The sequence below is a fragment of the Eutrigla gurnardus genome (genome assembly GCF_963514095.1).
Source record: "Eutrigla gurnardus genome assembly, chromosome: 19".
Lineage (NCBI taxonomy): Eukaryota > Metazoa > Chordata > Actinopteri > Perciformes > Triglidae > Eutrigla > Eutrigla gurnardus.
This window is the reverse complement of record NC_139930.1, coordinates 20,912,604-20,929,479: the sequence shown is the minus strand read 5'-3', so window position 1 is coordinate 20,929,479 and position 16,876 is coordinate 20,912,604. Positions and strand designations below refer to the sequence as shown.

The window sequence follows — 16,876 nt, the reverse complement described above, 5'->3', positions numbered from 1 at the left end:
ACAACTGAAAGTGAAACTTAAATCGCGGCGAGTGGATCTACACATGCGCAGACTTAAGACATGGTGAAAGTCCTTGTGGGGATTTGAAAAAGTGGGTGGTATGTTGTGACTCCTCCATAAATGATTGAACATACACTTACATATTTTATGCACATTTGTCTGTGAATCACAAGGGATAAGGACTACTAGAATTTTTCTTCAAAACATTTCTCATATTTTCTTATTGATTTATTGCATTTTTAGTCATCAACCACATGATTACACACCATTTGATGGAAAGAATGCTCATTTTAAGACACAGAATTAAGAAAAAATAAAACAGAAAACACGAAACTTGGGAAAAAATAAACACAGACTCTGGAAAAAATGAAAACAGATTTCACAGTTCATAGGGGGTGGAGCTCGGATCTCGCCCTGTTCAGCCTACTCTTTGGTTGGAACCTACTGTCTATGGTCAGAATTTAATTCAATCTTATTTATAGTGTCATATCACAACAGAAGTCATCTTAGGACACTTAACACATTGAGCAGGACTAGAATACGCTCATGATGTTCAGAGTCAATATTTCAAAGTCCCAACATCACCCAGGGGCAAGCGTTACAGCGACAGTGGCGAGAAAAAACTGCCTTAATAGGCTTTTAGGCAGAAATCTGGTGCAGCCCTTGGGTTCCAACTGCATTTGGTGTTGGAAGTAGTATAGTAGTAGTAGCATTAGCAGTAGTGGTAGTATTAAAAGAAGCAATAGAGCAGAGACCAGAACAAGTACAGACGTACAACAGAGCACACAGCTCTCAAGGACTTGATTTTGGTATTTGATTACTTTATTTTTTATACAGAATCCCAAAGTAAACATACACAAAATGAGCCATGTTGTGTCTTGTATCTTACTGTTGGGTCAATAGGTTCTATTTGTACTCTGAGTTAGGCTAATACATTGAGAACCACTGATAAACGGTATTAAAAAATGTTTTTGCTGTATGGTAGCCTAATGATGCTGGATGGGCCAAACAAAATATGGCCGTGTATGCGGTAAAATCTTGGTTGGCCCACCAAATCTCACTCCAAGGTTTGTTGAAAAGTTGGCAGCCCTGCTCTCACTCAGGGCCGCCCCTGCCTACACGCAGAACACGCACAGTGCGTAGGGCCCCGCGATCCAATAGGGGCCCCGTTTTGCACAAAGGACGCGGATATGCACAGCCGTGGGGCGCGCTACTAGATCAGCTGTCAGCGCGAGGCAGGAGAAGAGAGAGAAGAAGAGACACCGCACGCGCCGTCACTGCAATGATTGACAGCAATCGATCTGACCAATCACTGGTCAGATGCACATACGCTGCAGGCACTTGTCAAGCAGCTGCAGGTGAAGACGTGATGGCTTCGAAAAGAACCTACTAGTCAGGCGCGAGCAAGAGGGGGAAAAAAGCAAAACAAGAGGAAACTCGTGCTTCTCTCGGAGGTGGGTGTTTGTTGAAGTTAGTGCTGGGCGGGCCGTATTAACGGCGCCGTTAAGTTAACGCTGTTAATGGTGTTAACGGCCCAGCACTAGTAAACATGTAAAACTTTGTGGCATAAGCAAGCACTAAACCTCAGTGCCTGAAAGACTCAAACTGATTAATCCAGGTGTGCCTGACCATTGTTGTGAGGTCAGACACACATGGATTAATCAATTGGTCTAATAATGTAAGACAGGAAATAAACGAGCTGGCGCTCTCAATCTGTCCCTTCTGTGCGCGCTCAACTTTGTCTGTACGCTCGCACAACTTGGCACAGCGTTACAAATGTGCCACAATAGCAACCAATCAGAGACTTGGAGAAGCTCAATTCTGATTGGCTGTTTCGTCTCCAATCACAACGCTTCCATAACACACCGAATGAGTGGGATTTTACATCTCCAGGGAGAACATTTTGAATAATTTCATTTTAATGCATCAATTTGGTGAATTCTGAGAACCAAAATATGACATATCAATTACTGACCAATTTCTTACAAACTGCTGGTGCTGATACAAATGTTGACATACTTAATGGGGTTGAGGAGTTTAAGCATCCAAGAAAAGAACAAAAATGACTAAAACACAGTGCTGAGCCTTTATACTATTAGTTTATCATGACTATTATTAATAATAATATAAGTGGGTGACTATTCCTCAGCCTCCCTTGGTGTTTTGGTTTTGACTGAAGCCTCGTTCACATACGTCGCCACTCGCCCATCTCTGAGCGACAGCTGTCAATGAATGTGAATGTGTTCTAGCGGAAGTGGTCAGGACAGGCGATGCGATGTGGGCGGGGACGGAGATAAAATAATGTAACTCTCTGCGATGCGAGTGAAGCGAGTACCAATCAGAATGTAGAATAGAGATGATTGACAGTTGACGTCAACAGAGAGTTCCAGAGAGTTGCTGCTTGAACTAGCCACCGACACTTGCTCAGTGTTGTGTTGTCTTATTGGCTACCCGCCAATGTGGCAGCGAGATTGACAGTTTCACCCGCCAATCACAAAAGCTACCCGCATTTGGCGTGTGGGCGGGTGCCAGTTCCATGCCCTGGCCACGAATGATGAAACATTATCGGTGTAAATGCATTTCTCTCTCACCCCGACTGCAGTACGTCCCCAATCCCAAACTGCTCAGCGATCAGTCGCCACAATCCCCCCCTCCCTCGCTGACGCCGCAGCCTCAGCCAAAATTGCCAATAGTAGCCATGCGGACCGCATGGCTACTATTGGATGAATTTTGGCTCAATTGAAAAATCTTTCAAATCGTAGACTACAGCTTTACACTAAATAAAAACTACAGAATTACATGTCGCCTAATAAACTGTAAAGAAAAAAAAAAGATTTAAAAAAATAACTGCAACCATAAATTCAACGCATGTGATTCAAATTCAGTTTTTAATGCAATAACAGAAGTTGAGGAATTCTAATTCAACTATAAATTATTCAAACTCGTTTCTATGTCGCATACTTCGGCCCAAACAAAGTCCACCACCAACGTGACATAATAAACTGAGTAGCTAATCATCAGCGTTGATGAATGACCAATGAAGATAATAGTTGCATGGTAGTCCTCGAGAAGGTCCTCGGCTCTCGTCCCCATGGTACTCGTAGTCCACCTCTCTTCATGTTGATTGGGTGACATGGATCTGTTAGTTCAAAGACAAAGTAAAAAATGTCTTCTTGTCAACACCGGTGAAAGGACAGTAACTACCCACATTCATTGTGAATGCGTTCACTAGGAGTATATGTATATTTAATGTGCGTCTCACCTGGATGAGTCTGGACAGGTGGGACCTCATCCTCCAGCCAACAGCTCATCCCTTCTCATTGAACCATGTCTACAGCTCTGGGCCCTCATTTATAAAACTGTGCGTAGGATCCTTACTAAAAGTGTACGTGCGTTTTGGCGCACGCAAAAAGCCAAAGATCTGCCAAAAAAAATCTGATTTATAAAAATGTGCACACGCAAGCTGTATGCAATGTTCCCTTTATAAATCACAGGATCACCTACAAGTGTGCGTACCTGAATCCCGCCCTGTACACGCCCACATTTTACTATGTTAATGAGCCGGCATGCAATCGTTTCCGTGTGGTGAATCACGGCGACAGGTCAGAAAAATAGCGAAGAAACGTAACTTTTCAGAAACGGAGAAAGAGACACTTGTTGGGGAGGCCCGGACAATAATTTAATTTAGTGGTCACAGCAGCGGGATCACGAATAAAAAGACGCAGTGCGAGTGGCAACACATTGCTGCTGCAGTCAACGGCGGGGTCATCGATAAATTTGCGCTCTCCACGCTCCACGAGCGTGCCACTCACTATAGTGCATTTCCTCTGCGCTCTGGTGGTTTAAAAAGGAGGATAAAGTGTAACAAGTATACGATGGCTTAATGGCTGTATGTATGTGTGTTGATGATATATGCACATACATAAGGAGAATATTTAGTTATTCCCGCTGTGTTCTACAGTGATCTAATGGAAGGTATTTATTGTACATGCATTTGGGCCGTCTCCTCCTCCTGCGGTGACAGCGCTGATTCAATATTTCAAAATGATTTTGATTTAAGATACAAGTCAGATTTTAAAAGAAGGTGTTAATATGAAAAAAACTATCACTCATTAAAAACGTCAAAAACATTGCTGGAGTTCCTCATGATAACGCAGATCTAACGTATGATATGGAGTGTAATTAAATGTGTGCGAGTCATCAAAAATATATAGTTCTTCTCAGGTTTACTGCTGGTTCCCTTCCAGTCTCCAGAATGTGCGTACCGGTACGCATGCCTCAGAGTTTGCTTACAGGTACGCACACTTTCCCGTCAAGTTTGGTTTTTATAGATCACAACATTTGCGTGGAAAGTGGCGTACGCACGTTTCCAGCCCCGTTTTGTGCGTACGCAAGCTTTATAAATGAGGGCCCTGGAGTGTGACTGACCAATCGCTGCATGAATGTTGCCTCCAGATGTTTAGCGTTGCATCTCAGAAACTTCTCATTTATCTGTTAAACACAAGAAACAGAAAACACGGACAAATAAATCCTTTACGTCCGACATTTGCAATTAAATAAAAGGTTCCCTATGTCTAAAAAGCCAGTCTGATTTGAGGAAAACACAAAGTCATTTCAATACGTCTAAAGGGCATTGCCTCAAGTGTTTTGTTTTTTTGCGCAATTGTAAGTGTTTATTAGCAATGCTAGTTGAAGTCAACGTGGTCAGTTAGCATGTATCTGAATAAAATGTCCCTGAAAACACCGATCTAACCATTAAACAACATTGTGTACTACTGTATGTCTATGTAGTATTTCATTCTTTCTATGTAGTATTTTTTTTTGTCTAAAGTTAACGTCGGTTTTGTTTTCTAAAGCTAACATTGGTTTTGTGGCATAATATCGACCAACTGAATGTACAAACAGTTTGCTGAATGCCAGGAAAAAAATTTAAAATTCATGTCCATGTATACAAATGACTAGATTACAATTCCATGACTGTTTCACTAATTGCTGTGAGACTTTGTTGGAAGTTCATGTCGAACAAAAGGCCAAAGCAATAAACGTAACAATGTAACTTCCTGACCGGAGTTCGAGCTAATCCGATAACAAAAGAAACAAACAAAAACACATGGACATGGTCTAACTCCCTACGACAGGACGACAACGGTGTTTAACGACAACAGGGATTAATCCCTACGGCTTCATGTTGGACATTAACGTCTGAGCTATTTACAATGTGAATAAAATGTTAGCATTGAAGCTAAAGTTATCTATGAAGAAAAGCTCAAAGATTAACACAAGGACTAAATGCGTATTTGAGTCAGTTGAAATATTTTAACTGGAGCGGTAACTTTGTGTGTCGCTGTGTCCTGAAAGCCTTTGAGATTCTCCTGCTGTCGTCTGGACGCTGTACAACTCAAACGGGACCAAAACATTATTGGTCTCACCGTTAACTACCGTTCATAGTTTTCAAGAAATGAGGTCCCATTGGAGACACAGGAAGGGGCGGGACTTTGCCTCTCTGTTGTCAGTGTTGCCGTAGTGACAGTGTACGTCTCTGCCAGCAGGTGGAGACTGCTATGAATCAGTGTGAGGACCGAGAGGACGGAGTCCTTCCCTCTAAAACCACCCGGGATGGGGGACATGACAGCCAGACCAAAGCTCAGAGGTGAGACGAGGATCTCGAAGTGTCCAGGACTCAGATCACTCCACCATCATGGTTCTCACTCAAAAACATATACAGTATATACATGATATTAACTTTATTGAGTTTAAAACTGAACCTTGTTATTATCTGACTGTCCTGAGGTGAAGAATCAGGTCTTGGTCCAGACCTTTGTAGTCCATGTAGGGGATGATCTGAATCTAGTGTCGACTGTTGAATCCATTTGTTTTCACTTTGGTGAACAATCACTGAGACCAGAAGCTTTAATTGCCTTCAATACGGTTAGTTGTCTGAGAAGAAGAAGCAGTAAAGTTTGATGAGTCAAATAAATATTCAGATTAAATATTAACCTGACACACACCTGGACCTGACGCTGTAACCTGCTGACACTTCAGCTGATCAGCTTCAAATATTGATATGATAGGAATGAATGTTTAACTGGGAAATTCAGATCTTTTCTCTGTTGGTCTGTTGGACCACAAAAACACAGTGTCGATCAACAATAACTCACAACAGCTGATGGAATCTTCCACCTGAGTGGTTTGTAATTTACACACATGAAACATTTGCTGAATGAATAATGTGATGGTCTGAACTGCCAAACATCTCCCACAATGCAACTTGCCCCTCACACTACTTAGTTTGACAGCAGGATCGTTTTATGTTTATTTGCACCACTCATGACATTGCAGATAGGAAGGGGGGGTTTCCTCCATATCGTGACCTATGTATCATGATAATATTGTATTGGGATAATATCATAGTAAAATTATTTCTTAAATTGTATTTATTGCATCAGGATGCAGCAGCACAGACTAGGGATGTCCCGATCCGATATTTGGATCGGATCGGCCGCCGATATTAGCAAAAAATGCATATCGATATCGGATCGGCCTGCACGGGAAAATCCCGATCCGGACTCCCGATCCATTTTTTTTTTTTTTTTTTTCAAAACTCCGGTCCGTGTTTTCTAGCGCACCGATGTAGGTAATCCATTCCAGTTTTTTTCCGGTTTTCCCCAAAATCCGGTCCGCGTTTTCCAGCACACCTAGCGCACACCTCGCGACCTGTCCAGCATCCACTAAACAACAACAAGACGGACTTGTCTGTGCATAAACATTTACATTAGGAGCGCCTCTGCGCAGCACAGTAGACTCGCGCCGCAAGACGCGCAGCCACAACAATCCTCGCCGCGCGCTCCCGCTACGTTCTCCTTCGTGAACTTTACGCACTTGATGTTGTTCTGATGCCGTTCCGCCTCGTTAAACCACCACGATGTCGCTTTCTACTTTGAAAACACAGAGTTGACACTGTATTTTGATAAGCTGTTGCACTCTTCAGACTCGTGGTGTGAGCGGAACCGGACCGGCTTCCGCGCTGCCTGCTCGCACAGATCCGCTCGTGCGCACATGCGCTGATGCAGGTCGAGTGTTGTCGATATGCACTCCTTCAAAACAACATCAAGCCATATTGTGTGTGTAGTATTAGGACGTGATGACATCTGTGGGGGAGGATTGTTTTTGATAAGATGTGGAAATCTGAGTTAACCTATTTCTACCTGAATTTCTATGAACTATTAAGCTGTTGAGTAAACCCATAACTTAGATTTAACTTGATAAAATAAGACAATAAATGCACTCATATGTCGTTATAGTGTTTTACAGTATCTGTAGCTATTAATGTGATGCTCATCATTTTCTAGCCATATTTTTCCGGCCCCTAATTTGGGATTATTACCATCAACCGGCACCTTAATAAGTCACTCTCTCCTTGTGATCTTGAATACACTCTGGTTGAACAAAAATGTTGAATGTAAAATTAAATATCTTTAATCTTTAATACATGCTTGGATCGGCCGGTATCGGTATCGGCCGATACTAAAAGCTACAATATCGGTATCGGATCGGAAGTGCAAAAAGCTGGATCGGGACATCCCTAGCACAGACCAGACTCCCCTGGACCTGGACCAAGACCTGGACCCAGCTGTGTATCCATAAAGAGTGACTGGTCTATGCCTAACATTATTAACTTTAAAGGTGACCAAGCTGCTGATGGAAGGTAAGAACTGAACCTGAACTCTTATTAGAGGATGAATCTGGGGTGCAGTCGAATAGTCTTTTTTGCTTAGGAAGGTTCCTAACTGAAGAAGTGACCCGGAAGTAAACAAGTGGCCGCCATGATGAGAGCCGTTCGAATTCTCTAAATGCAAAGGAAAGGAGCTCCAATGCTTCCTTTCAGAGCTCCTTTAGCATAGGATGCAACAGACCTTCCTATGCGAAAGGAAAGGAGATTACGCCGACCCACAATTCTTTGCGAGAGCAACATTTAAAGTGCCGCACACCTCGGCCGTTCATGAAAACAAACGATATGCCTATTTACATATTTAACAATTACTTTCATGCAGACATATAGTAATTGGAATTGTGTTGATAAATGTGTGTGGACAGTGATAATAATTTAATAATAATTTTATTTATTTCAATCATGTTTGACAAAAACGAAACTAAAACCACAAATGAAACGTAAATAAAGCAACCGGTCAAACAGGAAGGAGGAGCTGCTGGAACTGAAGCTGGTCAGTGAACCAGCTGTTGATAAAACCAACATGTGCAGAAGTGGACGATGCTTTTTTTGTAGTCCATTATTGTAGTTTCTCCAGCGCAGACGCACGTCAATCGATCATCCGATCATCAGCTGTCAATCATCAGCGACCGCGTTATAATGACGTATCTTAGTGAAAGTCCGGTCGGATTCTCTGAGCACCGCGGTCGTCTTTTCCTAAATCCTTTTGAGTTCTCCTATCGCCTTTCCTTAACCCCGTGACGTTTTCCCCAGAGGTCAAGGAAAAGCAGTTAGGAATAGGAGTTAGGACCTTATTTTTTGACTATTCGACTGCACCCCTGGTCTAGACCAGCACCTTAATCAATAACTCAGAGTCCACCAGCCCTGAATCCTGCAACCCGTTCTGTCTTCTGAGCCACGATGAGTGACAGACAGTCTCTTGTTTCACTGAAGCTCGAACAGAAAGGACCAATTAAACTGGGATTAAACTACAGAATATGAAATAAACAATCTGTTGGGGATGTAGCAGGAGCAGATTTGGTTATCAACAGCTAATTATTAATGTCAATATGATTATCGATATTAATAACTATATTTAATATATTATCATGATATAATCATGAATAAACGGGGCACCACCCTGGGATCAGGGAAAAGATAACCTAAAACTGTATTCAGTCTCAATATAAAGGTTTTATACTCACATGCCAAGGATCGTGATCCTTGGCATAGAAGTATGAAACAATCAAACAATTCAATAAAATAATCGCGGCTTGGCGATTTGGTCAGCTGACTTCAGACAGGAGCTGGTAGCTGGAATGCAGGAACCGGTTTGGTCTCCTGTTGCAGCGGTGTGCTGCGGTGGACGAGTCCACTTCCTGTTGCAACGTGGTGTTGCGATGGAAGAGCCTTGGCCTCCTGTTGCTGCGGTGGAGGAGCCACCTCCTGTTGTAACGCGTGTTACGGTGGAGAGACACTGCATGAAAAGTGGGATTTTCGTCAGTTAGCGGCCCTGTAAATTGACGTGGAAGTTCAGGTTTACGACTGCAAACGGCAATTTGCAGGAAACACCGAAAAACTGACGTAAATTGCCGGGAATTGACGTGGGCCTTGCTTGGCAGTTGTCCCCCCATGACCCCCCTCCCCGTAATCCTAGGGGAGGCTTTAACATGTAAATGAAAATGCTGTGAGCTATACAAATGCAAATCAGGGTAGCAGGGGGAGTTTTCCCCCAGGTGACATTTTTCTGAAAGGTGTTAACTTCATTTCATCTTCATTCAAAGATATAACTTAATTTCATCTTCATTCAAAGATACACAAAACAATTTGCTTCAACAATTACTTTTAATCAGGCTTTGCCACAAAGGTAAAATGTACATTCATGCAAACAACATCACAGTCTCCTAGAGCTCAACCACTGTGCATAGTGGCATGACTACAGTGACCCTTTCTGTGCTTAAATGCACAGTGGATGTGTTAACCACACATCTCCCAGCAATGCACTCAACAGGCAGAAATGATGCTGGGTATGACGTGTCTGTTCCCTGCAAGCTCCAAACTTCTATTGGCTTTCCATAAAAATGTCTGTCCAGATGGGGATGAAGCCAGGAAACTTGCGCAGTAACATGTTTAAATGCAGTACCTTTTGACACAACATTAACAACTATAAACTGCTTTATAATGGCTGGTCGTAGTTCTGCTTGAGGGTCAAGGATGGGTTCATAGATCATAGATCTCGGCTGTGTTCGAAATGCCATACTAACGTCCTACTCGTACTTAATTGTGACGTAAATTTGAGTACGTAGTGCGTTCACATACAATAGTATGTGAATTTGTGCACGCGAGAAATGCCCGGATGTATACTGCATTGGCAAGAATTTCTGAGTACAGCGGACCTTGCTAAATCTACTCAACTTCCCAAAATGCATTGCGGCTCGTCTGACTTCACAAGTTTTGGATAATGGCGGACGACTGCGGTGATTCTGGCGAGGAGCCCGACACAAACCGCGTACACATGTAAGTATACTGTAACATGACTTTTACGTTTCCAGCTGACTTTTAAATCATATTGATAATGAACGTTACTTTATTGTTGTTGGCATTGTACGTTAACGTTACGAATCGAAGGTCCTGGCAGCCGGCTAGCCTACTGACGCTAATTTACCACAGAGGTTAGCGAGCGCAAGCGAAGCGGAAAATGTGCCGTTTTTACCGACGTTAACTAATAATATAGTGCTTATGTTAAACCGTGGTTATATATTTACTAACGGTGATTAATAACGCCGTGCACCGTTGTCCGTTAAAGGGACTGATGCAGACACCGGGCGCCTCATTCAGTGGAGGGAACGATGAGGAGACGTTCACGTTCACCGGTGTTCGAGATTAACTGGTGGCTGAATTAACTGGTGATATTCTTTATACTAGGCAGATGTTTGGGAGGCGTGTCCTTCTGAGGACCCCTTGTTGACTATCCAGGAAATAAACATTTGATCGCTTCTTGTCTTTATCACGTTCATGTGTCGGTGTGTTTGGAAACATTACGGTCCGCTGTAACATTATAACCGTTCGCCAGCCCGTCGGTGAGCTGCCGCTGTCAGGACTCTCCTAGCAGGACTAGCGAATGAGACAGTAGGTGACTGTCCCGATGCCTGTTCAATACACTGCTAACGTTAATAAATCTGTTGAAATGTGTTCTTGTCGTCAGTCTCATATGTTTAATCACACATGGTTAGTAAACTGCTGTCCAGACGGCCCGATAGCTGGTTCTGCTTTAACCCACCCTGCAGGAGAAGCAGTTTCCAGCCCGCTCAGAGCGGTGAGGAGACTGTGGTCAACTGTGGTCTGCTCAGATTAACCTGTGATACAACATCTGCTACCTACCTGAGCGCTCTGCTCAGCTTTCTGCTCAGCTTTCTGCTCGGTCTAGACAGAACCGCTTGGTACCATCAGACATCTGGGCTGTGGAAATATGTTGTGTGGCGACAGAAAAGAAACAAAGACATGTTTGGCGGAGTTCAACGCGGCACATGTGAACACGACTTGGCTGTCAAGTAGCGTCAAGACCCGCAGATACCAGCGCACTGACCTGTGTGGACCTGCTCTGTCATATAAACACTTCCAAATAAAACATGATGCAGCTAAATGTGAGTTTACACACTGTAGTCATGCAGCACACTGCCAGAACTACAATCAGTCATTACTGTAGCAGAAGGAGACACAATGGATCAGTAACAATTCAGAATCACTTTTATTGTCCAAGTATATGTAGACATACACTAAAAATACAAGGCAGTAGCATGTCCTTAATGTACAGAAATGTGACAGACATATCTCATCTGCCAGTTGAGGTGTGTTCCTGTCCTGTTTGAATCCAAACCAGACTGAATTAGTCTGTATGTGGAGTCTGTTCTAATGTTCTTCCAGCGGTTCCAGTGCCCTCCAAAAGTGCAGAGACATGCAAGTTAAGTGAATTAAACTAGACATTTTCAATATCTGTTCAATTGTGACTGTTCACCCGGTGATGTTGAGGTGACCCATCCAAAGTGCATCCCAGTCTTCCAATCAAACTCTGGGCAGGAGTTAATCAGGAGTTACAGTTAATCAGTGTTATTAAATTAACCTGTGGGTGGTTGGGAGCAGGTTTCATTGGTACATGGTACAGACTATATAAACCCAACTGACATGCCCCAACTTTGTGGGTTTGTGAGGAGACGGAGATAGTGAGAGATAGAGAGAGATAAAACATATAAGTCAGACATAGTTAGGTGATTGGTTAGTAGCTGAGTGAGTGAGTAGTCGATAGTTGAGTGGTTGCTGTGAGTAGTAGAGTGTGGCTGTGTGTGTTTGAGAGGTTTATTTGTCTTTATTGTGGTTGTCCTGTTTGTATCTTGTTGTGTATCTGTTTGTGTGTGAAGGGGTGAGTAGGTAGGTTGGAGCAGGTGAGACAGGTGGAGGTAGGAGCTAGGGACAGATAGGGGTGATGGATCCCAAAATTGTGCAGGAGGTGCTCAATTTCAAGCTCCACAACCAGTATCCTGAGGGGTTAACGGCCAAACAAAAATATGTTATCAAAAGGAGAGCGGACACCTCCCGGATTAAAGGTAAGAATGCTTGCCATCTGAAGTTCAGAACACAGTGATCATCTGCCATGGTAAAACTAACAAATGTAGCATTATGTTATTTAAACACCAGATGGAGATCTGCACTACATCTGCAGGCGCAGAAAAAATAAAGCTGAGCACCTTGCTAAGGTTGTATTAAGTGCAGAGGAAGCAAATGATATATTTGAAGAATTCCACTGCAGCCATTTTGGAGGACACTGTGGCGTGGAAAAAACCCACAGTGCCATCATCAGCCGGTATTACTGGCCTGGCATGGAGGAGGACATTCGCAAGTGGGTAAGTTTGTATCTTTAAAATGAGGTGGAACACTCATTCAGCTTGTACAGTAGAGTGTGATGTGTTTGTTCATATACTGCTAGTATGTTTTATTAGTTTTCAATATAATGTATCATGAAATCATTTGTGTGAACACATTCATCATGCTGTTGGAACTCATGTTATGTTTAGATTGCTCAGTGTCCACAGTGCCAGGCCAAGAGAGCGAACGTGAAAGAGAAGAGGGAATACAACCCGATAGAGGTAAGGGAATCAATGGCACATTTTGTCAGCTTTCAATCACAACACTGAAATAGAAATACTATAATGTGTTTTTTTTTTTCCTCCCAGGTAACTGAGCCTCTGGAGCTCGTAGGGATGGATCTAGTGGGTAAACTCACAGTAACCAATGGTGGCAACCAGTACATATGTGTCATGGTTGATTATTTCACTAAATGGGCAGAGGCTTACCCACTAAAGAGCAAAACAGCAGATGAGGTGACCAGTTGTATTCTTGATTTCTTTTACAAATTTGGTGCACCTAAACGACTGCTAACAGACCAGGGCTCAGAATTCCGCAACAAGGTACCATGATGAAGCATTATGACTGCCCGATATGTAACTGCTGCTGTGCTCACCTATTTAATGTTAGTCCAACTGATCATTTCAAGGTCAACTACGGCCTGTGCAAGAAGCTGGGCATAAAAAGGAGCCTCTGTTGCCCCTACCATCCCCAGACCAACGGCCTAGTGGAGAAGCTTAATGGCACCATACAGAGGTATATTTGTGTTCAATAACTTAAGCTCTTCATGAAATATTGAGCTAAACTAATATGTGTTTTGTCATACTGTGCATGAGTATCTAAATTCTTTCCTGTCTCCTTTTTGAGGTCCCTGAACAAACTGGTGGGTGAGAAACCACAATCCTGGGACCAGTTTCTGCAGTCAACTATGTTTGGTCTGCGGACAAAGAAACAGTTGACGACAAAGTATAGCCCATATTTTTTGATGTTTGGGAGGGAGGCCAGGTATCCTTCAGAGGTACCAAAGGAGTATGAAGTAAGTTGCTCTAATGTTCTCATCCTTAAAAAAGGGGCTCATCTATGTCCTCTACATACTAACTGTGATTTGTGCCAGGTAACCGAAGAGAAAGTAGAAAGGCTGGTCACAAAAGAGGAGCTTCCAGAAGGACTAAAAATGCAGCAGGACACGTACAGAGAGGTCAGGACCAACATCGCAAAAAGCCAGGAAATGGTGAGAAGGAGAAAGCGCGAAAGGGGCCAAGATGACCAGTTCAAAATTGGAGATGTAGTTCTTAAAAAGAACATCAGACGGGAGCAACGGAAAGGGGGCAAGATGGAGAGTGACATGATGGGTCCATACCGGATCATGGAACTCGAGGGGAAAAATGTGGTCCTGGCCTCTGAAAAGGGGAAGGCCAAACTTATGTCGAATATAGACCTCCTGACACATTACTTCCAGCCAGAGGAGAGGATCCCTGCCAAATTAAAAAAGGTGTTGGATCCTTCTCCTCTGGCTGGTCCACAAGACCGTGAGATGCCAACCACATCCAGTGCCCTGCCAGCAAGACCACCTTCATCCAGCAAGGCACAGGATGACTGTAATCCTGCAGAAACTTGTCAGTAACCTGACAAAGTACATATAAAATATGAATTTCACAAATGACTGGTATTGCTATGTTTACAGTGATCAGAGACATATGGAGTGGGAGGAAGAGGAAGACGCTGTGGTCCAAGATCGGCCCATACAAATTGTTCTCTGAAGATCTGCTGGTCTTGGCCCCAGGAAAGCTGCTGGAGGGAGAGGTACATTTATATTGGCCTGATATTTGTCTTTCACATTGTCACGACTAATTATTATTCTCATAGATCATAAATGCGTATTTGATGATGGTGGGCCAGAGAGCTGGGGCACTCATCATCGATTCGTATCTCATGACCTCACTCTGGCAAGGAAGAAATACAGGCAGTTTAAGATCGGTGAGTCTCTTTGTCTGTCAGTTTCCCTCCACAGTACATGCATAATGTTTGTTTTTATGTACTTTTTTGGTAAGCTGGACCTCTTAAAGTATGCTGTGGCAGCTGGAGCGGTTTGTCACGGTGGACACTGGACACTCATTGTAAGTAATCTTAAAGTTAACAGATGTAGATGAAACTATGAGACCATCTGATGTATGAAGGCTTGGCTGTCATCTTGTTTGCCTCTCCATAGATCATGTATCTGAAGGAGATGAGGTCCTTGTACCTGGACCCATTTGGGGCCTCTGCAGAACACATAAATCACTGCAAAGATGTAACAAGGTGAATTAAATGCCAACTGGCTGGTCTTTAGGTAGCAACACGAAGCCTTTTCACCATTCAGCTGATCTTTAATTGGAAATGATCTCTTTGGGGCTCATGATACACTTGCCAAACTGTAATCGTTCTGTGTGCAGGGCACTGGTTCGCAAAAAACGACCCGCTGTAGGAAGGTGGACATGCTCGACCATAGAGCATCCGAGACAGACTGATGGGTCCTCATGTGGAGTCTTTGTGTGCAAGGTAACAATTTGATCATGCATGTTCTGACATAATTGGAACCCCTTCAGAATTGTACTCCCTGTTATCACTTTAGCTTGCAGAGCAGATACTTCTAAATGAAACTGTGCAGTATCGTGTGGACCAGGAGGGGGTGGCGACACTACGGCTTAACATGGCACAGGCTCTGGTGGAAAATTCAGGTATTCAGGATTGTACCAGCTACACTGAAATGTGTCCATACTGGCACTGCACTACATTAATGGCTTTTCCCCCCTTAACAGATGACCTATCCCAGCTGTGCCGAGCTTGTGGGGAGCTCAGCTCGGGAGCTGACATTGACGACTGGGTAAGAAGTTTAATTCATATCCTGCCCAGAGTTTGGCTGGAAGACTGGGATGCACTTTGGATGGGTCACCTCAACATCACCGGGTGAACAGTCACAATTGAACAGATATTGAAAATGTCTAGTTTAATTCACTTAACTTGCATGTCTCTGCACTTTTGGAGGGCACTGGAACCGCTGGAAGAACATTAGAACAGACTCCACATACAGACTAATTCAGTCTGGTTTGGATTCAAACAGGACAGGAACACACCTCAACTGGCAGATGAGATATGTCTGTCACATTTCTGTACATTAAGGACATGCTACTGCCTTGTATTTTTAGTGTATGTCTACATATACTTGGACAATAAAAGTGATTCTGAATTGTTACTGATCCATTGTGTCTCCTTCTGCTACAGTAATGACTGATTGTAGTTCTGGCAGTGTGCTGCATGACTACAGTGTGTAAACTCACATTTAGCTGCATCATGTTTTATTTGGAAGTGTTTATATGACAGAGCAGGTCCACACAGGTCAGTGCGCTGGTATCTGCGGGTCTTGACGCTACTTGACAGCCAAGTCGTGTTCACATGTGCCGCGTTGAACTCCGCCAAACATGTCTTTGTTTCTTTTCTGTCGCCACACAACATATTTCCACAGCCCAGATGTCTGATGGTACCAAGCGGTTCTGTCTAGACCGAGCAGAAAGCTGAGCAGAAAGCTGAGCAGAGCGCTCAGGTAGGTAGCAGATGTTGTATCACAGGTTAATCTGAGCAGACCACAGTTGACCACAGTCTCCTCACCGCTCTGAGCGGGCTGGAAACTGCTTCTCCTGCAGGGTGGGTTAAAGCAGAACCAGCTATCGGGCCGTCTGGACAGCAGTTTACTAACCATGTGTGATTAAACATATGAGACTGACGACAAGAACACATTTCAACAGATTTATTAACGTTAGCAGTGTATTGAACAGGCATCGGGACAGTCACCTACTGTCTCATTCGCTAGTCCTGCTAGGAGAGTCCTGACAGCGGCAGCTCACCGACGGGCTGGCGAACGGTTATAATGTTACAGCGGACCGTAATGTTTCCAAACACACCGACACATGAACGTGATAAAGACAAGAAGCGATCAAATGTTTATTTCCTGGATAGTCAACAAGGGGTCCTCAGAAGGACACGCCTCCCAAACATCTGCCTAGTATAAAGAATATCACCAGTTAATTCAGCCACCAGTTAATCTCGAACACCGGCAGCAGGAATGCTGCTCTGAGAGGCTTCACTTAAGAACATGTGGTTTAAATGTTATAATTCTTATATCCAGGACTGCTGGAGACTCTGAGGATGTCCCAGGACTGCTGGAGACTCTCAGGATGATTGCGGTAAGAATATGTTCGGTGACTGCTAGCTAAGCTAAAATTAGCAAAGCAA

General features: G+C 43.5%; 2 protein-coding genes across 2 annotated transcripts in view; both read left to right on the top strand.

Moving 5' to 3' along the window:
- Positions 1-16,876, top strand: part of LOC311030186 (uncharacterized protein) — a 426,559-nt gene that overhangs the window by 1,690 nt on the left and 407,993 nt on the right. Inside the window, exon 2 of the mRNA XM_084035816.1 lies at positions 5,547-5,650. Coding sequence (XP_083891942.1) covers positions 5,562-5,650 — 89 coding nt within the window. The 5' untranslated portion in view covers positions 5,547-5,561. The remainder of the gene's footprint in view (positions 1-5,546; positions 5,651-16,876) is intronic.
- LOC311030189 (protein NLRC3-like) overlaps positions 1-16,876 on the top strand; it is a 171,535-nt gene that overhangs the window by 42,739 nt on the left and 111,920 nt on the right. The window lies entirely within an intron of this gene.